Source organism: Eufriesea mexicana, unplaced genomic scaffold (genome assembly GCF_001483705.2).
Source record: "Eufriesea mexicana isolate 0111107269 unplaced genomic scaffold, ASM148370v2 scaffold5767, whole genome shotgun sequence".
Lineage (NCBI taxonomy): Eukaryota > Metazoa > Arthropoda > Insecta > Hymenoptera > Apidae > Eufriesea > Eufriesea mexicana.
This window is the reverse complement of record NW_016913695.1, coordinates 451,269-477,812: the sequence shown is the minus strand read 5'-3', so window position 1 is coordinate 477,812 and position 26,544 is coordinate 451,269. Positions and strand designations below refer to the sequence as shown.

General features: G+C 29.4%; 6 protein-coding genes across 8 annotated transcripts in view; 3 read left to right on the top strand and 3 right to left on the bottom strand.

The window, feature by feature from the left end:
* The first annotated feature begins 794 nt into the window (after window positions 1-794).
* On the top strand, window positions 795-4,590 carry LOC108552214 (ETS-related transcription factor Elf-5). The gene is made up of 7 exons (XM_017906644.1): window positions 795-1,544; window positions 2,920-3,052; window positions 3,315-3,569; window positions 3,740-3,811; window positions 3,914-4,000; window positions 4,063-4,258; window positions 4,342-4,590. The coding sequence occupies exons 1-7, from the start codon at window positions 1,503-1,505 to the stop codon at window positions 4,451-4,453; spliced, it is 897 nt and encodes a 298-aa protein (XP_017762133.1). The 5' UTR covers window positions 795-1,502; the 3' UTR covers window positions 4,454-4,590.
* A 1,643-nt stretch (window positions 4,591-6,233) lies between these two features.
* Window positions 6,234-8,902, bottom strand: Art3 (arginine methyltransferase 3). Its single transcript, XM_017906652.1, has 8 exons — window positions 8,749-8,902; window positions 8,131-8,484; window positions 7,878-8,047; window positions 7,650-7,808; window positions 7,396-7,583; window positions 7,079-7,305; window positions 6,499-6,858; window positions 6,234-6,423 (listed from the first exon to the last, which is right to left on the bottom strand). The coding sequence occupies exons 1-8, from the start codon at window positions 8,759-8,761 to the stop codon at window positions 6,314-6,316; spliced, it is 1,581 nt and encodes a 526-aa protein (XP_017762141.1). The 5' UTR covers window positions 8,762-8,902; the 3' UTR covers window positions 6,234-6,313.
* A 579-nt stretch (window positions 8,903-9,481) lies between these two features.
* LOC108552229 (uncharacterized) lies at window positions 9,482-11,202 on the top strand. Its single transcript, XM_017906663.1, has 8 exons — window positions 9,482-9,598; window positions 9,703-9,955; window positions 10,028-10,156; window positions 10,237-10,339; window positions 10,414-10,537; window positions 10,614-10,761; window positions 10,832-10,960; window positions 11,027-11,202. The coding sequence occupies exons 1-8, from the start codon at window positions 9,482-9,484 to the stop codon at window positions 11,200-11,202; spliced, it is 1,179 nt and encodes a 392-aa protein (XP_017762152.1).
* Window positions 11,203-11,338: 136 nt separating this feature from the next.
* LOC108552221 (fidgetin-like protein 1) lies at window positions 11,339-13,587 on the bottom strand. Its single transcript, XM_017906653.1, has 3 exons — window positions 13,530-13,587; window positions 13,230-13,386; window positions 11,339-13,148 (listed from the first exon to the last, which is right to left on the bottom strand). Exons 2-3 carry the CDS (start codon window positions 13,382-13,384, stop codon window positions 11,339-11,341), a joined length of 1,965 nt encoding a protein of 654 aa, XP_017762142.1. The 5' UTR covers window positions 13,385-13,386; window positions 13,530-13,587.
* Window positions 13,588-14,598: 1,011 nt separating this feature from the next.
* LOC108552227 (cytochrome b5) lies at window positions 14,599-17,489 on the top strand. Of its 3 annotated transcripts, none has more exons than XM_017906660.1 (6): window positions 14,599-14,685; window positions 14,869-14,961; window positions 16,546-16,648; window positions 16,912-17,040; window positions 17,113-17,192; window positions 17,421-17,489. In XM_017906660.1, the coding sequence occupies exons 1-6, from the start codon at window positions 14,636-14,638 to the stop codon at window positions 17,455-17,457; spliced, it is 492 nt and encodes a 163-aa protein (XP_017762149.1). In that variant the 5' UTR covers window positions 14,599-14,635; the 3' UTR covers window positions 17,458-17,489. The 3 variants fall into 3 exon arrangements, with proteins under 3 accessions (XP_017762149.1, XP_017762150.1, XP_017762151.1); XM_017906661.1 differs by having other exon boundaries at window positions 14,606-14,685; window positions 14,864-14,961; XM_017906662.1 differs by having other exon boundaries at window positions 14,618-14,685; window positions 16,559-16,648.
* A 742-nt stretch (window positions 17,490-18,231) lies between these two features.
* Window positions 18,232-26,544, bottom strand: part of trp (transient receptor potential) — a 13,084-nt gene continuing 4,771 nt past the window's right edge. Inside the window, exons 3-19 of the mRNA XM_017906603.1 lie at window positions 26,525-26,544; window positions 25,791-25,935; window positions 25,435-25,530; window positions 25,206-25,348; window positions 24,031-24,232; window positions 23,755-23,925; window positions 23,268-23,502; window positions 22,622-22,774; window positions 22,320-22,465; window positions 22,026-22,132; window positions 21,569-21,702; window positions 21,264-21,393; window positions 20,935-21,130; window positions 20,687-20,851; window positions 20,288-20,510; window positions 19,105-19,530; window positions 18,232-18,797 (exon numbers count right to left, since the gene is read on the bottom strand). The exon at window positions 26,525-26,544 is cut by the window's right edge and continues 16 nt beyond it. Of these exons, the coding sequence (XP_017762092.1) occupies window positions 18,232-18,797; window positions 19,105-19,530; window positions 20,288-20,510; window positions 20,687-20,851; window positions 20,935-21,130; window positions 21,264-21,393; window positions 21,569-21,702; window positions 22,026-22,132; window positions 22,320-22,465; window positions 22,622-22,774; window positions 23,268-23,502; window positions 23,755-23,925; window positions 24,031-24,232; window positions 25,206-25,348; window positions 25,435-25,530; window positions 25,791-25,935; window positions 26,525-26,544 (3,258 nt within the window). The remainder of the gene's footprint in view (window positions 18,798-19,104; window positions 19,531-20,287; window positions 20,511-20,686; window positions 20,852-20,934; window positions 21,131-21,263; window positions 21,394-21,568; window positions 21,703-22,025; window positions 22,133-22,319; window positions 22,466-22,621; window positions 22,775-23,267; window positions 23,503-23,754; window positions 23,926-24,030; window positions 24,233-25,205; window positions 25,349-25,434; window positions 25,531-25,790; window positions 25,936-26,524) is intronic.

The window sequence follows — 26,544 nt, the reverse complement described above, 5'->3', positions numbered from 1 at the left end:
TACATAGTATACACGTTGCAGATATTCTTACAAGAAATTGAACACAGTAAAAATGATTTTATAAGATAATTAAATAGGTTGAACAAATACCAATTCTTGAAACAATTATCACCAGAAAAAAATTACATTATTGACCTAAATTTGTATGGTTATGAATCATTATATTGATTCGTAGAATAACATTTCGTTTATAAGAACAACATATTCGCATGAGATAACATTTTCATATTTCGTTTAATTAGCAATAAGCACATATCTAAAATGTTGAGATATGTCTATTTAAAAATTTAATCACTTCTTATCGATATATATTTTTATAAAATTATTTTATGTACAAGCGATTGAGTACACAACTTCTTAGCCATAAAAAAGATATCATAGTTCTGATTATATGGTTTTCCCAGCAATTCGGTAATTTTATCGAATCAGTAATAACCGAAAATAATATTTACACATGTCTGTGTGATGCAAACAAGCGTGACAGTTGGATTTTTAATGAAAATATGGTATTGTATAAACGCCATATTGTATAAAAGCTGTCTTCGAGTATTATCAATTTGGTAAAATTATCGAATCGATCAAAAAGTTATATTGCGATACGTGTTTCTGTTTCAAACTACGTATGTTTGAAAAAAGGATATTTTAAGTAGCACGTATTAATTTTCCACAATATTCATTTATAGTCCACTTTTTAATATAAATACTACAGTATAAATGCAGACTAGAATTTATTTTACCTACTCTACAGGTTAGAATTTCGAATTTAATACTCTAACCTGTTACAGTATAATACTTCTTTTCATATTTTAAGTACGACATTTACATACAACCTATGTTAATTTAGTGTAAAAATACAATGCATAACATTTTTTGTTACTTTTTAGATCGTGTTATGTTCAAGCATTTATACGGAATTCCATCCAGCATTCGTATGTGAACGCAACATACTAACGCAACCGTCCGGGCGACCTCGCTGGACCGCAAAATAATGAAGTCACTCGGGGGATAACCATTTCAAATTAACCATGTTTTCGGCTGTTTTCGTCTTGGATTCTCCGGATCTCGAAGCCGCCGCCAATGGAGTGTATCCGCAATTATTGCGTCAGCTATCGTGAAGCACGTCGCCAATGATTGGCCAGTTCCAAAGAGCGGGAAATCCCCGTTGAACCTGCTCTTCCGCGCTATCCGTCCCCACGGTACTCCCGCTGATGTCTTTCGCGTCATCACATCGTGGCCTGGGGACGCCGTCTTCGTCAGAAACATTCCGACGACTAGCGATACCGATCAGTATCGCGCTGCACGACACCGCTGCAACGTCGTGTTTTATTCGTGATATACTTGTTCCGATCTGTTTCCAACGGAGAGTGATGCGACTTACTCACGGCGCTCTGTGACACACATTCAGTGTTCATCTCCGCGCGAATCGCAATAATTTATTACAAAAATTCTATTGTTTAAATTTGCATTGTTCCTGTTGGTTTAAGTATCTAGTGAACTCGAAAATGGATTCGTTCAACAATTATGATAGAACCGACCTATCAGAGGTAAGATATGGTCAAAGCCGCTCGGTTTAGATAATTTGAATTAGCTTTATGGTGGATAGTAGTTAGTCCTTGCTTATTTTACGTGTCTTTTCTTTGCATTTTAAAAGAAGACACGAGTTTCACGTGCTATCCAGAGAAAAGTTTTTTCCATTACTACGTTCCGTGCGTCGCTTGTGTTCTATAATAAACTTTCTAAGAAAACTGAGGTGTTTTTTCTGATTGAGATTTATGTAAAGAAAAACGCAAAGTTATACAGTAAACTCTTCTAATTCAATCTATATGTGTGCAGCGTAAAGAATAGTTCTATAAATATTCTGAAACAAAGAAATAACTGAAACATTGATTTTCAACGTTTGGTTAAAATGTTCTGGATCATTTAACGTGACGAATAAAAAGAATTGTAAAAAAGATTCTAGATACAAAAAATATTCGAGATTTAAAAAGCTTTAAACAATTTTCTTCTTTAATTAGGGTAAGAAATTTAGAATAAATCTGAATTTAGCGTGAGGTTCGTTTTTTAATTCAAAAAAATTACGAGATCATTAAAGTTGTATTTCTGCAAAAAATTGCAATCGGTAGTAGTCTCATCGAAGTCACGATAAATTAACCGTCTATATTGCACGCTATATTCACGTTTAGGTGCGAAATAAGTGCATTTGTAGATCCAGTGAAATGATTTGTGAGGGAGATAAAAACTTGTCAATTCTACGAAACGGAATAATATGTCCGATGATATGTTACCACTTACATTGGTAAAGTAAATTATTGCACAAATGTTGCTGCAACTAATAGCTGGAATTTTTTGTCCGCGAAAAAGACGCTATGATTAAACATCGGAGAAATTCAATAACATCCTGCTTCCAAATAGATAGATTTATATGTATTAATATACGAGTACAAAATTTAAAAATATCCAAAAATTAAGAAAAAGTTAGTTACTATGGAGATAAGAGGTACATGAAAATGTTATATATCGTTTAATTGCAATTGAGTAACGTTTGTATAATTTAATTTACCAATTTGAGATATTATCATTTATTACATGCTTGATTTTATATAAAACCAAACCTTCGATCATATATTTAAAAAAAAAGAGCGATGTGTAAAACAATAGTTTATAATTATTTGTAAATTATCAATATCCATTCAATACAGATACGTATGTATTCCTACGGAAAATCAGAAGACGTAAATATGTGTTTTCATTACATGCACACACAAGCTAGTTCGAGAAAACGAGATTGCAATGATCTCGTTTTTCTCAGATTCATACGATAAAAAGAGACAGGGCGCTCGAAGACGCCAACAAGGTCATTAACGCAGAAACCCGATTTCATTTCGGATTTGTTTGTCATGCGATACGTTCTGCTTGCAGGAGTACTTTTCGCTTTCTAATGTAAACGACGACGATGATCGTTCCGTATTTGATATGGACTCGCGGAAAATGCTGAAAACTAACGCCCTGACCACACGCAGTTATGAACCCGCTCGAAAGAAATGTTACTTTGGTAATTTTTCAAAAAAAATTTTTTTTAACTATGCCTATGCTTTCACAAACTATTGTATTGATAAATTCTAATCAATTTTTGTATATCTTCTTTCGTTCAAAATCATTTAAATAATTCACTTTAAAATGAATTTTACTGTACTTTTTAATGTTATTATAATAATATAATTTTGTTATTTTATAATAGTTAGTATATTTTGATATACCTATCTCTATATATTTTTAATTGTTATTACACATGAATCTTTTAACGTGTTCAACAGATGATGAAAATAATGAAATCGATGGTACTGGCTGGTCAGAGAAACCTATTAAAAACTGGTCTCAGGACGAAACAATAAATTGGCTGATGTTTGCGGGATCTTATATCGGACAACCATACAGACTGATTGAACAATCTCTCGCAGTACCAGGAAACGAGCTGATCACCTTTACTAAAGACGATTTTATCAATCACGATCCCATGTACGGAGATCTGCTCTATGACCTGCTACACTCTCAGCATATCTCTAACAGACGTATGTAACTGCTACGCGAATATTGATAACTTGAATAATAGTGTAGTAAACTATCACACTGAATAAACATCGGATGATATCTACATAATGTTGTTTTTTTTTTTATCTCGGTTTTTATTCGAAAGCTGTCGTCATTAATAGCTAGTAAAAATGAATCTATATAATTACAGTTCCACCATTTGATAGCATTCACCATCAATCAGAAGATGAATATGCGCGGATTAATTCCAACAGTACATCTGGTAATAGATCATTTCTATTCCTTTTTCCTCTTTTTTTTTTTTTTTTTTTTTTTTAGGATAATTATATTTTTTATAACTGAATATTTAAATTAATTTTCATAGATGCTGAATCAGACAATAATAGTATTGACGTTTCTACTACTAAACGACCACCTGGTAGACCAAGAGTATTAAAACCAAAAAAAAATTGTAAGTATAACATGAAGTACTTTTTTTAAAAAGTTCGATAATATGTAACGATATTTACGCAGCTACTAGCCAGGGAAAGCTTTGGGAGTTCATCAGAGACCTTTTACGTAATCGAGAAACGTGCCCAAGCTTAATATGTTGGGAAGATTATTCTCAGGCGAAATTTCGATTTGTTAAAAGCGACGAGGTCGCGAAACGATGGGGTTCCAGAAAAGGAAACACAAAAATGACGTATGAGAAACTAAGCCGAGCAATGAGGTAATTTTTCACTTGATTATTTACTTTTGTATTCAATTTAAAGATTATACAGTATTTTCTATAGAAAGAATGTTATTTTTCAGGTATTATTACAAAAGTAAAATCTTTCAACCTGTACTCGGCCGAAGATTGGTTTACCAGTTTGGGCCAAATGCAAAAGGTTGGCAAACTGATAATCCAAACTTTCGGTATTAAAGATTTAGGATTTCGTTCGTGTAAAAATTGTACAAAAAGTAAAAATAATATTTGTAACCAATTATAATTTTCTTATACAGGATACATAGTTAAATTGTTAAAACAACTTTTCTATTGTAATTATAGATTTATAAGTATATATTTTGATACCAGAAAAGAAATTGAAAGTATTTTGTTAATTAAAATGAAACGCTTGAACATTAAATCGCAAACGATAATTGTAAAAGACTAAGAAAAAAGATCTAGTATTATAGATAATACATACTGATTAGATTTAAGTAAACGTAAAGAACACATGAATGTAGGAATAAAAATGTCGAGGTTTTTCACATTTTTATATGTGTAACTGAATCTATGGAACAGGTGAAGTGTGAATGAAAATTAATTTAGTCTTGTAAGATTTTTTCAATTTATTTGATTTTAAGCAATATTACAATAGATCGTTTACGTATGTAAAAGTACACATATTATAATCAAGGAAGGCAATAATTTTCCTGACTTACAATCAAATAAATTTACTATTACTTATTTTTTTATATCACAGAGTTGTATTACATACCTTAATCTGGAAGCATAAGTACTTTTTAAATTGACCCTAAATTATAAATAAGATTTAGGTCAATTTCAAAAGAGGGAACTAAATTATAAATTCATAAGCGATACGGCGTCACCTTGAATCTTTTTCTAAAATATTGTTAAAGGAAGTCGAGCAAATGTAGTTGCATTATTTTGTTCATAGACTATATAAGATAAAATATCGGACTTAGTTGGTATTAATTAATTTCCATTTTGTTAATGATTAATTATTAGATGTGAATACTTATTCTACAATAGCACATGCAACAAATCTGGCAAAAATATTTATATTTTTAAAGAAATTCTGGACGATTCGATTAGTCATTAACATTAAATATTGAAATTCAAGATACATAGTATCGCGACGGAAGAAGATATGCGAGTAAAAAGCATGCATATTTTTTTCTAATTCATTCGACGAAGTTATTTATAGGACTGTTAGATTATATTTAATTTGAGCGAACTTGAAATCGTTGTTTGTATAATAAAAGCGTAATAAGAACCCCGGTTGCACTTATTAAATTGATATTTTTACAATAAGTGTATTTTAAAAAAATATTATTTAATGTTATTATCGAGAAATAATTTTTCTTATTTAAAATTACTATTATCAAAGTCAATGAAATTCTTGCAACCGGATAATTAATTATCCAATATTTAAATATTTTTTTTTTTTATTACCACCGTAAGAACTTTTTATATAATTCGGTGGCAGTATAAAATAAAACACTATCATATCACTTTCCTTGAAACTGTTTTATCTTCCAAAATGTTAACTTTATGGTCAATATAACTGTACGTTCAACGACTATCAAAAAGGCACGAATCGTAAACAATCTCTATCATAAAGTATTCATTAATTATGATGATGTCGTGTAAAAGTAATGTGCGTTATGCATATGTAAGATAACTTACGGAAACAATCGATGTGATCTTTGGTTATAAAAAAAATACAATAAAGTAACATAAAAAAAAAATTCTGTGGAGACTATTTATAACTACCTTTAGCAGAAGTTAAAGCTTCCGATCTATACGAGATTATATGATTTCTACAATTTTAAAGAGATTTAAAATGTAAATTGCAATATCATAAAAAATACGATACCGAATGATTTATCTTATATTTTTTGAACCGTGATTTACCTATTATAACTTTTAATGATAGTCATCAACAGTTTTATAGCTAGCAAGCTTTTATGGACCCTATGTTTTTATTTATTTATTTTTTTCCTTTCTTTTGGCACTTACGTCTATTAAGTGGACTTCAAAGCGAATATCGATGACTTATTCTAAGTAATAAACTTGGTTGATATTCTTAATAAGGATTGCAACTATGAGTCCTCGAATATTTCTAACATGTCTACGACAGACTAATTTACCACGTAAAATTTCACCTATAAAAAATTCTTATATTTACTTTCTTATATTTAACAATTAAGATGTTTATATAAATCTTTTATTTAATTTACCTTCAGTAATGCTAATAGGCTCTCTCAATGAAAATACTGTTTGTTTCCAATGTGTTGGAGGCGAGTGAGGTCCTGTACTAAAATGTATTGGATTGTCCAAGTCAAAGAAGATATCAAAATAGCCAACAATCGCAGTCAGCGACCCAGTCTTTTTTACTTTAAATTCGAAAGGCGATGAAAAATTTACGCAATCTTTTGTTACTTTGTATAAATCGAACGATTGAATTTCAACAATACTTGTTATTAATTCATCGGCATTGCAAATTTCTATACTCGGTTCACGAACAACCTCCACTTTCATGCAACTCATTTTAAAACCATACACATTTGACCAATAATCAATGAGTTCAACATATCTTCCTATAAAAGTAAAAGATATCATATAAAAGAAAATTAAACAATTTAACATTATATTCTTTATCTTAAAATAAAATTTAAAAGATTAATTAATTTAATTTAAAACAGATTAATAATGAAAAAATTTACAACTAATAAATAATAAAATATTAAGTATTAATTTAAAAATATTGTATTACTATTATTTAAAAATATTGTATTACTATTATTTAAAAATACATACTTGTATCACCACTTCCCACAATGCTAAGTGTACATCTATTAGGAAGAAGTATTCCACCAGGAGTCAAGTAGTTATCTCTTGCATATATCACTGTATCTAACATACCCTCAAACAAAAGGAAATATCCCATCCATTCAGACACAATTACATCTACTTTATCTTCTTCAAGATTAATGTCTTCAAGTCGACCTTTTTTTAAAGTGATAATGTCACTTAAATTGTTTTCTCTATAGCATGTTAATAAGGATCTTGTTAGATAAGAGGAACTGAATATTACAAATATTACTTATATACATATATATAAATATTTTACTTACCTCACTATATCAATAGCATGATATATTACATCTGACTGATCAACGCTAATTACTTTACGACATCCAGTTTTTGCTGCAAACATGGATAAAATGCCAGTTCCACAACCAACATCTAATATTACACAATTGTCAAATCTATTAGCATTTGTTACTAATGCATCCCTATAACTTTCTGTTCGTACTTTATCCTATAAAAAAAATTGTAATTAAGAACTTATTAATTTTATTTTACAAGATGCAATCCATATACTTACTGTTAACATTTCATGATGTATAACAAAATGATTATATGTATCAAAGTAACTCTTATCAACATTACAATTAGAATTGCTAGAAGAACTGACAGTATTGTTTTCATCTAAATCTCCATCTAAGATCAATTTTTGTACTTTTTCTGTCATTTCATCTATTTGCTAGAATTATATTTGATTTTAATACTTCTTTTATTTAGTATACAGTCATTAAAATCTGTGAATAAATACCTGTTTTGCTAAAAAACATGCTAATTCACGTTGTTCTAATTGTGCTCTAAGTGTTTGTATTGTTTTTTGTAATTCAGCAAAATGTGCCTCAGATAATGTGACACATCCATTTTCTGAATTTACTGTATATGCAATAGGTTTTGTTGTTTTTTCTTCTAAATCTTCAATATCTGTATACATAGAAATAATGAAAGAAAATTTATTAGTATAAAGAATACTAGATTTTATTAAACTTATTTATCTTCATACACACCAAACATTAACCAAGGATCATCTTCTATAACAGGTCTTAAATATTCCTCACTTTCCCACGTTTTTATGCTTAATGCATTTAATTGATCAGACAAAACATTTTTATGTCTGATAAAATTAATCAATTTAATGTAGGAATAAGTGTCTAAAGAATGTTTAATTATAAAATTCTTCAAATCAAATTTATGTGAAGCTATAAGGTGTTCTAGTGCCGTAGAAAAGTTATTTGTAACTTCATTACAAAAAAGGCACGGAATAGATTCTAAATCTTCTGTTATCTCATCCCAATCATCACCGCTATCATCATCACTTGTTCCATCCATTTCACATTCATAATCATCTTTTGAAAGAATGCCTGAAAAGTCAAGAATATTAAAAGCAACTAACTTTACGTTAATAACTGTAGGATTTAATATAAATAATAAAATATATTTGTTCCATCATTTAAAATATTGATCTAATCTTAAAACGTTTATGTAACTTTTTAAATTATTTTTATATTAAATAGATATTATACAAATTTTCCAAATTAGTATGTAATTAATAACTATAAATATTCATTTATGATTATATGAAATATATATATAAATATGGATAAATTAAAAAATATTATCCATACCTTGATCTGTCATTTTGCAATTAATTATGCGAAGAAATGTTCAACAATTACTTCTGTATAAACAGGAACGTTTAAAATTTTCAAGGTTAGAAGTTCGTAAATGTTTCATTCATCCGTACACGTGCAGAAACAGGCAAAACTTTTGGCTTAATGTCAAATCCATATTCTCTATATCACATCATGTTCTAACCAATAAAAACTTTGCAACGTAGGTGATCCTCTTTAAACTTGTAATTTAATATTTATTGATTCCACTCTGCATCAAATGCTCTTGACCTTTGAAAGTTTTTTTTATCCTTGTAGTAAATCCTGTACTGAAATTGGAACACTTTTCCTAATATATAACGGAACTTATATATATGCTATATAAGTTATATATAATTGTTTGTAAATAAAAAAATAAAATAATTTTTTATAAATATAAAATATTTTATAAAAACTGCAAAAGAGACTTAATTATCTCTTTTTAATAATCACTAAATTCAGTAACATAAATAAAATTATTTACCGTAAAATTTCTTACGTATACTATAATAACAATTATGAATGATCAACTGTTTCAATTACTTCTGGATTGAATTTAAACTTCATATCAATTACATCGATAACTGACGACAATTGATTAAAACTTAGATATTTATAAAACTAAGTAGCTAATAAAAAATGTATGATAATTAAATATTGTATATATATATTTTTTAAATACGTTTAATTTTCAATACAAAATTTGATAATGATTTTTCCTCCGGAAATATGGGAATGTATACTTATTCATGTCGATCCGATAACACTTATAAATTTAAAAATAATTTGTAAATGCTGGAAAGACATTATTGATAAAATATTAAAGGTTGGTGATTATCATTTTTATAACATGTTTGTTGTACTCATATATATGTATAAAATAAATTTTAATTTTTAAATGTTTAATTATCTTTCTTTAATTATGCATAGCAAAGTGCCTTATGGTACAAATTGTGTAAAAATGAAATACCTAAACATTTTTGGACCACTTTATGCGAAACATTGAATCCAAATAAATTATATACTAATTTTCATGAGGAACAAGATTTTAAATTTTGGATGTCAATGTATAAATTATGGATTAAATGTAAAAATATGACAAAATATAATGTGCAAGAAGAATATATTAAACCATCGTTAAAAAATAAATTCTCTGAACATATTACTTGTATAGATAGTTCAGGTAATACAAAACATTATCGTACCTTAAACATATAAATTAATATTTAAAATTTGTAACAAATTTTTTTTATAGGTAGTTTAATAGCAGTAGGAACATCTGACGGATTTATTTATTTTTATAATATGTGTAACTTAAGTACAAATACAAAGTATGTAGTTGATCATATGGAATGTGTACAAAGTGTACAATTTCTTAGAGATGGTATTTATAAATTTTAATGAACAAATCTAAACTCTATATCTAATATAAATTTTTAAGAAATAATGATTTACATTTTTCAGAAACAAATACCATTTGTATCTCTTGTTCTGTAAATAATCATATAAGTTTTTGGGATGTGAGTACATTGAAGCTAATTCATGAGACCAGTGGGAAATTAATTTGGTATGATTTAAAGAACACAAAACTATAACCAAGATGATTTATATATTCATTACTAAATATTAAATATTTAATAGTACAAGTTACAGTTATTGCTATATTGCTATGAATAATACAATAAGTATTGAAGGATCAATACCAAAACTAATGTATGAATTTGGTTCAGGTAACATTATTGCTATTGGTGCTGACAACAATAAGGTAACAATGCTACAATATCCATGATGTACATCATAATTTGATTATTTACCATTTAAATTAAAATTTTATAATTGAGGTACTCTTTTATACGGAAAGAGGATACTATGTACATTTGACTTTGGATGCAGATAAAAGGACTTACTCTTATACACATGCTGAACCACTAAATATAAGAATTCATCGTTATTATATATTTAAACCAAATATAATTGCTTGTATTACACGTAAGAAATCATGTATATATAATTATATAAAATTAATAAAACACTTTAATATTTTAATGAATTATTACAGAACATGGGTACTTAGGTTTCTTGTTGCAAGGAAGAAAATGGAAGATTCATAACTTGTTTCCTATGTTACATGGTATACCAACTGCAGTTTTAGTTTATACTCATGTACTTATTTTAGGCTTAGATTCTGGTAATTTTTCTTTTTTATGTAACTTAAGTATATTTAGAATAGAACTAAATAATTTTTTCTTTTCAGGGAATGTTCACATATATTATGTAGAGGATTTTGGCGCAATTAATTTTAATACTATTAATTCAAAAAAATTGAGTCTTGATTCCACAGCTGTCATTTCATTAAATATAATGGTGCACATTGAGGAGTATTTAATTGTTACTTACAGTAAAAAAATCTATATTGTTAAATTTGTTTAGTAAAAAAGTATTGATATATAGTACATATAAAATTTTCTATAAAACAAATTTTATATCAATATCATTCAAAAATATTTTTGTTATAAAAATTTGTATTGCAAAAATACATTGTAATATTAAAAATGGTAAAAATATGTTATGCTTTATAATGTTGTGCTGTTCCAGTTCCATATATACTATCCCATTCAACATAAGTTGTTAGACTTGATTCTGAGACACTAGGACGTACATGTATTAGTGCTTCCTTAAAATCATCAACTGTTACTTGTCTGACATCTTCTTTTCTAATATTTTCTAACTGACTGAATGGAATACTTCTAATAGGACCCATGCTAGCTTCTTTACATAAATTCGACATATCGGCTCCAGAATATCCTTTTGATTGTTCAGCTACATTATCTACATCATTTTCAGTAAGATTATGTTGAACAGTTATTAACAAATTATTTATAATTTGTTTACGAGCTTGAAACTCTGGCAAAGGAACGTAAAGTCTTTTAACAAGTCGTCTACGTGCTGCCTCGTCAAGTTCGTGTGGTCTATTTGTTGCTCCTACGATTAAAATGCGGTCTTCGTCTGCAGTTGCAGCTCCATCCAATTGCACTAAGAATTCAGTTTTTAATCTTCTAGAGCTTTCGTGTTCAGTTTCGGATCGCTGAGTGAGTAATGAGTCTATTTCATCTACAAAAATCACTGATGGCTGATAAACTCTAGCAACAGCAAATAATGCTCTAACCATTTTTTCTCCCTCACCTATCCATTTTGATGTTAAAGAGCTTGCAGATATCGAAAAAAACGTTGACTTGCTTTGGGATGCTATGCATTTACCTATAAGTGTTTTTCCTGTGCCTGGTGGACCAAATAATAAAATTCCTTTAGGTGGTCTACGCAAACCAGTGAAAATATCAGGTCGTAACATAGGATAAACAACTACTTCCTTTATGATTTTCTTTGCGTATTCTAGACCTGCTATATCATCCCAACATATAGTCGTTTTTGAATCCATTATCTCATTCTTTATTAATTCAACCATTTTTGGATCTACATTTTTTAATCTTTCATCTTCTATTTCTATTGTATCAATTTCATTGTTATATATGTTTTCATGTGCTTTTTCCTTTTCCTGTTTAAATGGACAAACAAATTGAGAATTAATTGTTGTCTTTCCACCCAAAGTCTTTTTCTGTACTGATTTATTAGATTTCATTTGCTGTACACTTAGTTCATCCCTAGCAGTTTTGAAAAAACTGGTTTTAGGTTTAGCAACATTAGAATTTTCTTCATGATACGGAACAGAAACTTGTGATTTCAACTTAACATTATTTCTATGAAAATTCCCTGGTTCTTGATTATTTTTAGTTGCTTTAAATGAATCTTCTCTTGCAAATTTAAAATGTGATTTAGGTTCAAATTTAACAGGTCTTTGTCTTGTACAACTTTGATTTTCTTGATTTAGAGAGTAAGATTTAGATATCTGTTGTTTAATATAACTTGTATGTGTATTATTACTTTCATCTGCAGAACTATTGGATGAAAATGAAGATTTATCCATCTCACACTGTCTATTATCTTCAACTCTTCCATTACTATTTATATTTGAATTCTGGCTAATATTTGGTTTTGACTGAATACTGACTTTTCTTTTACGTATTATTGTCTCTTTGTTTTTCCATATATTTATAATATTCTCTATATGTCTGTCACTAAATAATTTTTCATGACATGGCATGGTATTATGATCTTGACAAGGTAAAGGTTTTATAAAATTTAGTGCCAAATCTGTATCATGTAATCCTGATTTCCATTTTTGTGGATTATTACTGGTTTTTGATGTTTGTAACTTAAATTGTTTCCAATAATTATTTACACCATTTCTATTTTCCATTAAACTTTGATAATCTTCTAAGCTTTTTTTGAGCAAACAAGCTGCCATGTCTTCTGATTCACTATAGAAATGATTTATTCATGCAAAATAATGTTTTACAAATTATATATGTTACATTTAAAAACAACACTATGGAACTTACGATTGCTTTGCTGTTAAATATTTTATAGCAAAACATCTGCGTTCAATGTCTACAATCTCTGTATCATCCTTGTCATTTTTTGAAAATTTTAAAATGTGATATGCAGCTAAGAAATTATTTTTCTTCTTACTAATTTCTGCATCAATAGTAGCCATCCCTATTTTTTAAAAATATTATATTAAAGTAAATATAGTTAACTTTATTTAAATTTCTACTCTTATACTTATAAATATGGAGCCACAATTCATATAAATTCACAATAAAATTTATAATATAATAATTATTTATAATAATACATACTTTTGAAGTGCTTTCATAACTATCCAAAAGATATGCTGTATGTACGAAATAATAGCTGTAGAACCACTAGAGCTCCCTTAATTCTTTTTTCATTATATTCAATAATTTTATTATTGAATATAGTTTCTACTATCAACAGTAATCATTAATATTATTATTATTATTATTATTATTTATTTGATAATTTATTTAATAATTAAATTATAAATGCAGATGGGCGAAATCCATTTCGCAAAACACAAAATTCAAAATCACAAATGAGATACAGAGTAAACATATCATTCAATATATATTTTTGGTATTAAAGTTTTTTTGTCATAAGTTAATTTAAAGAAATTATTTTAATTATTCTATTTAATGAATAATACTACAAACGAGCTCGTTTATGACAACACGGAAATGATAGAAAAAAGACTTATCACATTAATTAAGAACAGGTGAAACTTAACATCTTACGGAACTGCGGGTTATATCTGTATTCTGAAATACTGATTATGTGTAAAAGAGATATCGTTATGTTCTTTTCACTTTTCAACGTTAGTAATGACTTTAAAATGACAAAGGATCGTAGTGCCCCCTAAAATATGTGCAAAAAATTGATTGAGTGATCAATTTATTCAATACCTCGATTGTTGGTTAGTCAGTTCATTTCGGAACGATTCGGTTCAATTTGTGTGCACTTTACTTCATCACTCATCACACATACCTATGTGCGTTCCTTATTTTACCAATTACCATATATATTTTACCAACTACTTTACCAACAGCCGTATAGGCTTACACACATTCCCCACTTTATCACCTGTCATATATATTTACATACACTCCCCACTTTAATATTCGCCACATATTTTTGCGCGCGATTCTCTACCTTACCAAGGTATAGTCAAATCAACCGACTTCAGCTTCACTATAGCTGTCGTATTGTTAATATGTACGTGCGTAATATACGCATTTGATTTCGGAATTCGGAAACATTAACTTGTGTATTTGTTGGTTGATCACAGTTTAATGTAACCATATAACCATAATTAATATTATAATTATGATTAAATCTTCGCTCGTGGATTATAAAATAGAATGAGTGAGTTCTATTGTGACAATTGATGGGTGGAAAAATTCAATTGACTAATTGCATCGGTGTCATCTACAGATGGTAAATTACATGCTTTTATTCCTCTTGTTTTCAATCATGACGTAGGATAAAACACTTTTCCGTAGCAGCATTTTTATATGCTTTTATTTATATTTTTATATTTATATTATTTAGTTGTTACTTATATAATTTCAAAGAATCCTTATTTCATAACATTATAAATAGTGATGTGTGTTAGGATAGGAGAAATCTCGGGTGTTTGTGGGAATCCCTGATATTTTCAGAATTCTGTCCCGATCTGACATTTTCGAGATTCCGCACACGTCTAATTATAAAGTAAGTTATAAAGATATTTATGAAAATATTCATTTCTATTTACAGTTCCAGCTTATAAAATATTTATTTAGTATTAGTCCTGCTTCGGTTTTGTATCTGTCACGGTTAGGATACAATGTAATATGTATACGTTTATTGATATAATTCATTTTGTAAGGTTATTTTTAAATATTTTAGAGGTTTATTTTGATATTTTCATATAGATATGTATTTTCATTATTCGAAATTGTCTAATACGATAACAGAAATGAACGATAAAAATAATTAAACGTTGATTCTATAGATTGTAATTGGATTATTTTTATATGATTTAATAAATATCTAATCTATTTAATCTTAAACATCATATCTAATCTCTTTAGGACAATTTTTAATGAATTCTTTTATTTTAGTCGTACAATTTCATTATAGTATTATTTCATTTTTAGTTTTATTTATTTCAATATTATCGTATAAGTGTCTGTGATAATTGCCTGCAGAGTGTTTACATAAAATCATTATTTCTATTTCTTATCTATTATGAAAAGGTTATGTAATATATGATATTATAAACAATTATCTTGATTTGGTTATTGACGTATCCATAAACACATTACGAGTCGTACTCCACTGCTTGTTTCTTTCGGAATTTAATCGATAACAATTATCGAGATTTATGAATTGGAATATTAATAATATTTATTATCACAGTCTTAATTTGCACTTCAGAAATTCCCTGAAATATTATTCTCAAAATGGATCAGAATTTGTCAATTTTTTCGATTACATACTATTGTAATTTTTGTTTTTTCTAGTGAATTTATTTTTTAATAAAAACACCCCAACAATTAACAATAATTTTTAAATACATAAAAGTAATTTAATCGTTCGATAAATAGAACATAAATGAAACATTACATTAGAGATCTATAAGTTACATATTTTGTTTGTGGTATTTAATTTATGTTTAACCATATTTTATAAATGTTAAATTTTATACTATAGAAAGGAATTACTAGCTCATATATTTTTATCAAAATATTCAAAGGACCACCTTTATTTTTTTATCTTATAGAAACCTCAGTACCTTATTAATAAAATTTGTAAAATCGGTAAAAAAAAAAATGTAAAATTTGCTTAAGAGATTACAAGGAATAAATGATGTAAACAGGAAAATGTTGCGGAAATATAAAATTACCAATTGAAAATCCCCGTTAATTTAAGGAAAATATGTATAGAATGATCAAAAGACGAGATCACGTAATTAATTCTCTTGACTCAGAGTAGATAAGCATTGAATATGGGTAACTTTTCCTCTTGAAATCCCCGATTTGTAATCAGCTAAACGCGACGTATATTATCTCCATTTATCAGTATGTGCGAGATTGATCACGGCTACGTGTGATTTTGCCGTCACATTCAAAATCAACTGCAGCAATTCGTATTCTCTCATTTAACAGTAAGATTCGGGAAAAGGTTGATCTCTCTAAATGTGAATTAACGTCAATTTTGAATTTCTTCTTTTTTTCTTTCTGTGAAGATATTCTAAAAATTGACTTACGAAAGTGTATTTTTTATTTTCTAAAAAATGAACGAATTACCAAGATATTCTTTGAAGGAAGTAGCACAACACGATGGGAAGGACGGAGCAAATGTCTGGATTGTAATTTACGATATGGTGTACGATGTGACAGAATACAAAGATAAGGTAAGGGAAGAAAGATACAGAGAGTTATAAGAGAACGTATTATTTATAAAATAAATTACATAGTTTTAAATTAACGACTATAATATATTTTCGAAATAAATTGCATTGCAAAAAATTCGAGGAAAAATTATTGGAAATTAAGCTTTTAAATAATATTCATGCAATATTCAGTATGTAATTAAAGAAAATTTGGAAAATTTCTAATATTGATATTGAACATTCTTTTAGGGTTATTTGAAATAAAGTCTTAAAATTTATTCTAGCATCCTGGTGGACCAGAATTAATCGAAGAGTACGCGGGACAGGATGCAACACGTGGATTTGATGAGTTTGGTCACTCTTCAGATGCGAAACGTATGCTAAAGAAGTTCCTCGTAGGTGAATTAGTGGAGGTAACATACAATTAATTACATACCTTATATATAATTAATTACAGTTGTTAAAATATTCGGTTTATATTACAGGATGATAAAGTAAGGAACAGGAGAAAAAAGAATGATAACACGGTTGAAATAAATCCAGAAATAAGAAGTGGAAGAAGAAGGTATAAAATATTTGTTTAATTAAAGAATAACGTATATTAAAACGTGGCTGTAAAACAGTATAAATGTTAAATAATCACGAATGAAAAAGCATGAAGTAAAAGGTCGTGAATTTACATATAAATTATAAGTAGTATGCATTTCTAGAATGCATTTTTTAAGTTTAGATATAAACCATTTTTTTACATATAAATGTCAACAACGAAATCATGTATAAATTTTAATTGCAGGTTTCTATCAGTATTATGTTTCAAGTGTGTAACGTGACATCGAAGGAGAATTTAACAAATCCCGTGACAGTAAAATTATATTAATTTATTTTATTCTAGAGAGAGAGAGAGAGAGAGAGAGAGACAGAGAAGAAAGCAAGAAAGAGAGAAAAAGAAGAGAGAGAGAGAGAGAGAGAGGGAGAGAGAGAGAGAGAGAGAGAGAGAGAGCTAATTATAAACATTTATTTAGAATAAGAATTGTTATTTTTATTATTACGTACAAGTTTGTTTAAAAAATCGCATCTTAAAGCTTCTATTTAATGTGAAAATTGAGAGAATCGAAAACACTTGCGAAACATTGGCAGCATGCTAAGTGTATACAAATAAAAAATATGAGTTAATTAATGAATTTTGTGAGTGAATGTTCATTTGTCCATATAACTGTGTTAAAATATTGTTCGTTTTGCTATTGTTCCTTTCATCTTATTCTTATACTAAACTTCGATAATTAAAACTTACAATAAACCAGATAATACTAAATAAATAAAAATAAAAAAAGCTAAAATAAATATTTCCTTATCGCCTAAAGATAAAATAACGATTAATCTAAGTTTCTTAAAGAATTAATAAATCTCACATAACTGAATGAAATGTTATCGACATTGAATAATATCTATAATTTTTTTAGCATAAAATAATATACAGAGACAAAAATAAATATGGAAATTAAAAAGTCTTTCTCAATCATCTTTTGTAAATTAAGACCAGTCCTAAAAATAATCAACCATGTTATTTTATTTGCTAAGAAAACTTATTTAACAAATGGGAAAATTTATATCCATCCACCCATTATCTGCCCTGTCGCTTTCGATTTTCCCCTTAATTTTGTTGTGGCTACTGGAACGTTTTCTTCTTGTGGTGCAGGTTTCGTTGGTTCACTGCTTGATGGCTTTTTTTTCTTTTCTTCTTCTTCTTTCTTCTTCTTTTCTTCTTCCTCTTTCTTCTTCTTTTCTTCTTCCTCTTTCTTCTTCTTTTCTTCTTCCTCTTTCTTCTTCTTTTCTTCTTCCTCCTCCTTCTTTTCTCCTTCGTTATTAGTTTTATCGTTGCTCCCTTCCTCTCGTTTCGGTGATGGTTTTGGATCTACTGCTTTATTCGCCGGAATAGTTTTTCCTTTCGGTGATTTTCCGACATCCTCCTCCGTTGGATCCTCCGGAATCGGTGATGGCGCCCTTACTTCTGATTTGGTCTCAATTGTAGCTGTTTTTTCTATAGCTTTCTCCAAACTACCGCTGCTTATAGATTTTAATAGAGTCTTTTTCAGCATTGGTGTTGCGCGACTGGGTTCAGTTACAATCCGAACAGACTTCTGAGATCCTTCACCTTCTTCTTTCTTACCTTCTATAGAAACCAAAAGAAAAAATGAGACATGCACTTGGTTCAAAACTATTTGACATCTTCAAAAGGTCTATTTACAAGCAAAATCTGTTTATATCACAAACATATCATCGCAAGATTTTCTTTTTACAGTTAGTTAAGTTTCACTTATTTCATATTAAACTCATTACAAGAAAAATAAGTCTGTGTATAAGTGTAAAATATGTCTTTTATTATAGTGTATTAAAAAGTAACGTATTAAAGAATTATATAAAAATAGTTAAGTATTATACGCATTAAAATAGAAAAATAAAAATAAAAATATACTCACCCCCTTCCTCTTCCGCACCCGGTCTTGCACGACCCATCATGAATTTCGCATAAGCGATCCTTGTAGTTGGTGATACTTCCAACAAATTCGGATTATAATCAACCAAACGATTAGGATCCAATGACGCCAAGTCTGAGTTTGGATGATGTTGTAAGTGTCTACGTATGCTACGCCTCGTTTGCTTCATAGTAGCCTCGGTCGTGCTACCAATGGGATCTTTTGCGATTGTGTTCTGTCGAACCACGGCATTCCAGTCTTTCTTCTTGTTGGCACTACTCTTGCGACCGATTGCCCTGGCAATTTGACTGAATACGTCCTTTGGCTCCTTCTCGCTTTGAATCACAGCGTTTACGATACCCTCTACTATACCAATCTGGAAGTCTTTTTGGAGTCGGCGTTCCATAACACGACCCTTCTTACCAGATACTAATAAAGAAAATTATTGTAAAATTTCTTAGCTAATTTTCTTTTGATGTAAATGAATATAAATTGATTTTTCAATTATTAAATAATTTCTTCTACATCTTACATAGATGGAAGTCCTATATGGAATACATGAAATTTATATATATTTTCAAGGAATTATAATCTCTTTAAATTTATAATTTAATTTTTATCTTTCACGATCTTTTACTTTTATTCTATAAGTCACTATTTCTATTTTCCTGGAATTACCATATTTTTTCACTTTAATGTGCTAAGTAACTTACTACGTATACCTTGTTTTCGAGAAATTATTCATACTGGAGCTTTAAAGAATTTTTTATGCGTTAGCTTAACAGGAAATAATGCAATAAAAATTGTTCCAGTAAAAGATGTTCAAAACATACAGTGTGAAATTTATTACAAGCACTCAAGCAGTTTGCTTACGCAATGATAATTAAATTAAATGATAAAAATATTATTCAGAGCTTAAGTATGTCTTTTGATATATTTTCTTTCAAAATATAAGCAGTTATTAATCTCCAGCAATAACAAACTACAATCCACGTAAAATAAACCGTACATCACCATTCATTAATTAAGAAAGTAACAAGATATAACAAAGAAATTTCATCGTAAATACCGAATAATTAAACTTTCATTTAATACTCGGGAACAATACAAACTTTAATTGTGCAGTGAGATAATAAAGTAGAGACAATTGAACGTGACAATATGGTGGAAATAATTTGGAACTTACGCGCAGCATCCTGTTTATCGAGAGTCGGTGTCCTCATTCCATTTTGTCGAAGAATATCAATCAGCTCGTATCGTAAAGTGGAGATATCCTGTCTAATCTCCATCACGTCGTCCTCAGTGATACCGAACTCATCTCGTTTCCTTTGCTCGGCGGTAACGTAACGTCTGATAAGTAATCGCATCACTGTATCATGTCTCGCCATTGCCTTTTCCCTTGATTTTTTCTGAGACATTTAAAAAGTGTTCTGTTAGTACAACAACAGTAATAAAAAATGTTAATATTCCTTTGCATTTATATCTTATGCATTTCGTTTCTTTTTCGTCGCCTTTTCTTTTCTTTTTTTAACATTCTTATTCCCATTTAACAATCATAATATTTATAATTAAGAAAAATACACACAATCAGAGATCTGGTTGCACGTTGAGTCTTCCCACAGTTGATAATTTTATTGAATGTTTTTGCAGTTGGAACCATATTAAATGGTGGAGGTACCGTGTCACCGTCTTCGAAGTAACTCATCCATAAGTGACTCCTAGCGAATTTCCATTCAGAATCAGCTCTTTCCTATGAATTATAATCATTCAAGAATTTATTGATTACTTAATAAAAATAAATTCTTAATTTAAGTATTTTATAGTATATTATACCGAGATAATTTGATAGGAGTTGGACATCATGGCAATAAGCATGTTTAGCAATACGATAACGTTTATCACGGAATAAGAACCGAACATTAGTAGCGCCCAAAACCTGGTAAAGCTTTTTATTCCAGTTAGATCAAACGACATCAGGTCTACCATACCGAAACTGGCCCAAAAAAGTGATTGCGATGTCTCGAACAAACTGAAAGTAAAATTATTTAGAAAATCAGTTTTTAATAATGTTAATTAAAAAATGGAGACGTTCAAACATAATGTTTAGAAGATTTTAAAAATTTTTATTTGATGTAGTATTGATTGTAGTAGTTGTTACATACTTCGCAAAACGTCTCCAAATCGAACAAGCTTTCTCCTGATTGTCGAAATCAGGCAAATCTGGGAAGTCCTTCATGTGATAGCACTTTTGTTTCTCCAAGTCCGCATAGTACCACATCAGTTGATTCATTCCTGCAAAATAAAAAAAAGAATTACGCTCTTTTAATCCTTTTCAGTATCAACAGCAATCAATAATTGAAAGATATCAGAACTTCGTAATTCTTAGGAAAATATATTCTTAATATGGAAATAACTCGACTTGAGAGACTGTACAAGCTGAATAAATAAACATCAACACGTTGCTCACCGCAGCCAAAGGCGAATAACACCAGAGTATAGATGAAGAAGAACTTGATAATGTCTATTATCATCCTCCCCAGGGAAATTTGGAGTGGTCCAAGGTGGGGGTTCACACTAAATATGTGAACTAGCTTCAAAAAACTAAAAACAGGCTATATTTTTAATTTCAAATTGATATTACGTTTATTTAAATATTTTACCAGTTAGATTGTACTAAATTAGAAAGAAAAAACTTTTTCAATAGAAAAAATAAATAATCACTGAGCATAGTTATACATAACTGTTAGAGTTTCATTTTTGTAATAGATTACATCTGAGAGCAATTAAGTGGTAGAGCAATTTCGATTACAGATTCGTATTTAGAAAAGTAAACTCTATAAAAATTACCCAATGGATATTACAAATTAAAAATCGTGTTGAACAATGTTATTGCAAATAAAGGAATTTGAACAATTTTTGATTACCTGAAAATCATGCCAGCGGCAAAGGCTCCCTCGGAAAGAAGCATGGGGTCGAAAGCGTGCCACTGATCCCTAGGATACCAAGGGTCTGAGCCATTCCAATACTCTCTCTATTAAATAAACGATTTGAAATTAAATAATAAACATTATACATAATAATAAATTAAATAAACATTGAAATTATTGAATAACTTATTAACAAATAACAGCAATAACAATAAGAGGTAATTATCAAATTTAATTTTTTTTACAACAAAAGTATTAAAATGGATAATAAGAAATATAAAAAATGTGTACCTGAACGACAATCCACGCAGTAAGCCTCAGCATAACCCAAATTACATAGAACACATTCTGAACGAAGTCCACGATGTTCCAAAGGTCCGATACGTATTCAAGCAACCCATCCGACCATAGTGATCGCATTTCTCCGGTAACCAAGCCTAAAAAAATTCAATCTAGTTATCCTGTTCACGTTAAAAGAAACTATATTACAAACCAAACTAAAAATGATCTTAACAATAAAATAAAATAATAGAAATATGAAATTATTGGTTGTTTTTCTTTTCTTAATAAAGCATTCATCAAAATCTGTTTACTGATTACGTAGATGACGACGCCGCATTCGACGAAACCAGGAATGCATCCACGTTCCCGTCTTTTCCATCCGGCCAGTATTTCGTGCATCCAGGCGTTCCCAAATAATTCGATTACCAGGTACTCAATACGTTGTGACGCCATTCCAAGCAGCACTAACGGAAATTTCAATCGGCTCGAGTCTTGTTGCGCATTATAACTAAATTTCCAGCAACTAATTCTTTTAACCCCAGCCCCTTTATTAAGAGGCCTTCCAAAGAAACTGATTGAAAACTTTGTTCTTTCGTAACGCATAATTAGAACGGACGTTAAAAGCTAAATCGATTTCTTATTTTTCATTGGAATTCAGTGAGGTTGATTATGTTAAATATAGATATGATTCGAATTATGAACTGAGAATTGGTTGCCGAATATTATTTATATAGATATTTAATGATAGATAATTGAGAGAATTTGAAAAGACGAAAAATTTGCGCTTAATTAAACTTTACTTGTGATTTTCTTTGTATCCTGAAATTGTGAAATTTTCTATTAAAAATATGAATCAAACAAATTTTTATATGTTCATAACGGATTATAAAAATTCTTAGTGAAAAAAGGTTAGAAATCATAACTTCAAAAAAGTAAATAAAATCGATCATTCCTTACTGAGGAAGAATGCATAGGAAGAAGAGTGACAGATGAACTTGACGAAAGGTTTCTTCATGAATAGACCCATTGGAGATGTTGGCGAGAGCATGTAGATCGTGCTATATACAGGAAACATCGCTCCAAGCTTTCCGATTTCTATAAATTGCGCGATCGTATTTTTTCTTCGAAAACCGGGTAAACCATCGTACCAAATAGCAGCCAATAATTGTTGAACATTTGGATGAGCCACAAACTGTAAAAAAAAAATTGATAACAAATATTCAGAAATAAAATTTACAATGATAATAAATTATTTATGAAAAGAAGTTGAAAGTTAAAAACTGAATTTCCATCGATTAATAGATCAACTATTATTAGTCGTTTACTGTTACAAACATTAATCTATTTATTTAATATTTGATGTCTATTCAATATTTTTTAATAATATTTAACAAAAATTTTATGAAATAAAAATATTTATAAAAGGAAACAAAGATTGTATAACCTGTTTTTGTTTGTATTTAATAGCAAGCTTAAGTCGATCCAGGGTTTGCCGTTCTCCAGGTTCCCAATTGTCACCATGAGGATTATAATTAAGCATTGTTTCTAATTCTAAGGACGTACGAGCATGATCCAATAGGGCTGTAGCAAAATGCTGTGTTTGCTCTCGCATCTCCTATCACGGAATATACGTTAATGTATAAATTGTAAAAGATAATACGTGTAATAAACACGTATTAATAATCATAAATATGTAATAACAGTAAATTATTATTATTACATTATACTCGTAACGAAACTCTTGTTCCATTCGACTCAATCGACGAAGTTCCCAAGAAAGTTCGAAAGCGGTCAAAAGAGGATCCCTTGAGGATAAGGCGATTAAAGACGGCGAGGTAAGTGCACGATATGCGTTTATTCGTGCCTGGGAATGTCGAAGAGAATCCTGTTCACTGGATGACACGCATTCATCGCAACCGCATCTGAAAGACAAATGGAATATTGATGAAAACGAATGAAAATATTAAGAAATATTATTAAGTAAAGTAAATAAAAAATTAATAAAGGAGACAAGAAATATATAATAAAGGAATAAAATAATAATGAAAGAAACAAAAACAATAAAAAGTGAATGAAGTCACAACAGAATTTTAGTAGAAGAAAAGATGTAAATAAAAATTTGTTAATTATGTTTAAAATTTATAAATGAATGGATAATTGATTTGACATTAAGATTATTTTTAGATTGAATAAATAAAATTTAATACTATTGAGATTCACATTAAGAATGAAATCTTATCTCAAATTTACACCTTTTAATATTTAAAATCAAATGCGAACACGTTACGATCCTGCACGTTTTAAAATCAGCACGTGACACTTTTGCAATAACATAATTAGCATGCTTAATCGAATAACTGCATCATAAGCGGCGGACGAGTATTGACATGAAGCCAAAGAATAGAGAATAATCGGTCAGGTTCGATTTAAGATTCTTGAATTAACACCATTTTAAACGACTTTAGATAACCGTTCGTAGTTACGTAATAAAATATGAAAAAATCAAATTGAATAATTTAATTATTTTTCTTCTTTTGGATCCCCAAAACGGGGATTTTCGCGATCATTAAAATTATATTTTGGTCTAGAAAGGAATGTTAACATTAAGAATATAAGACTAAACTATTCCAAAATCCTAAATTCCTTACCATACATAAAAGAAAAAGGCCTATAAAAAGAAAACGTATAAAGTAAATTTCAATATTAGCGCAATAAAGGTTGCCAGCACTGGACGGCCGTTTAGACTCCACTGATTCTACTCAACTTCATTCGATGTTAAAATTCGATCTGTGTATTAGCGATCTTCGCTTTGTAAACGAAAAAATTTTTTGTATATAATAAAGAGAACTAAAAACGATAGTAAATTGTGAATGTATTTAATAATAAAATGTGTACCTGGCATCATGAGGTGTCGGAAGAGTAGCGCCACGATCTAAAAGGATCTTTAAAATTTCATAATTATTTTTATGTGCGGCCAAAATTAGTGGGGTTATGTCTGGTGTGAAATTCGACGACGATCTGTCAACAGCTTCCCAACTCTGCAAAGAAATCAACAAAATATAAAATCACCAAAATGTTTATTCGATAAGATATTTGATCAAAAAGATAAACTTGTTGAACTCACGTAAGGTTGGCCAGGCAAGTGTATTTTTTCTTCCCATTCTAGTAGGATCTCCACAGCTTCCACGTACTCTTCCTTTATGGCATGTAAAAGTGCATCCTGTAGAAAGAAGCAGGAATTATGTTGGGTGTGTGCTGTGCTTTTAAACGCGTGGTCCCAACGGTAGAAACTTTATCGGTGGCTTACGTTGTAGGTAACCATTTTTACTGTATCGTCGATGTATCTACTATATTTAATTTACAAGAGAATATATCGTAATATTGGCTGATGTATATGTCCAACAAAAGTTTTCGTTATATTCGATTAATTACTTCGATTGATTATAATTTAAAATATTCGGGTGATTTTTATGACGTTACCTTCACTTGAATTCCTAGTTCAAGAAGCAGTTTTATAAGTTCAATGTTCTCATTCTCGATGGCGGCGATTAGCGCAGATCGGTTGAGAGGATCTACGCAGTTGATGTTGAGGATCTCGGGATGATCCTTGTTCTCTTCCAATAATCTGATCATTATTGTATGGGGAGTCATAATTAATTTTTGACTTTATATATTTATATGTAAATTATACATCTTTAACTTCAAATCTTTAGCTATATGTTATAAACTTTGCCTTCAAATTTCGCTTATTATTAATTTATTAGTTCAGTAGTTCCAGATACTAAACCTAATAAACCAGCCAAAATAACTAATTTACATACTTTATTTTTGCAGTTGCAGAAAATTATAAAAACTACTTATTACTTACAAGAATCCAGTGATTGAAAATCATTAAGTATTTACTAATAGTTTATTTCGAACCTCTAAAAATACCAAATTTTGCAAACAACCCACACTTGTTATCTTTCCAAGAAGACGCGATCTGCAAATCATCGCGCTCAACCTTCCATCCTTCAACGACACCGAATATCATCTCTATGAGAACATTCTCAAAGGATCAAGTACCAGGACCAACAAGTAACGAAACAATGAACGATGCAACGATCCTCGCTATCATGATGAATCTTCTCGCTTCGAGATCGATGCTCCCACCCCTCCCTCACCGCTATCTACACCCCTGACGATTTATTTTCCGGTCGAGCACGAAGGATTACCTTTTGACAGTGGCACAATC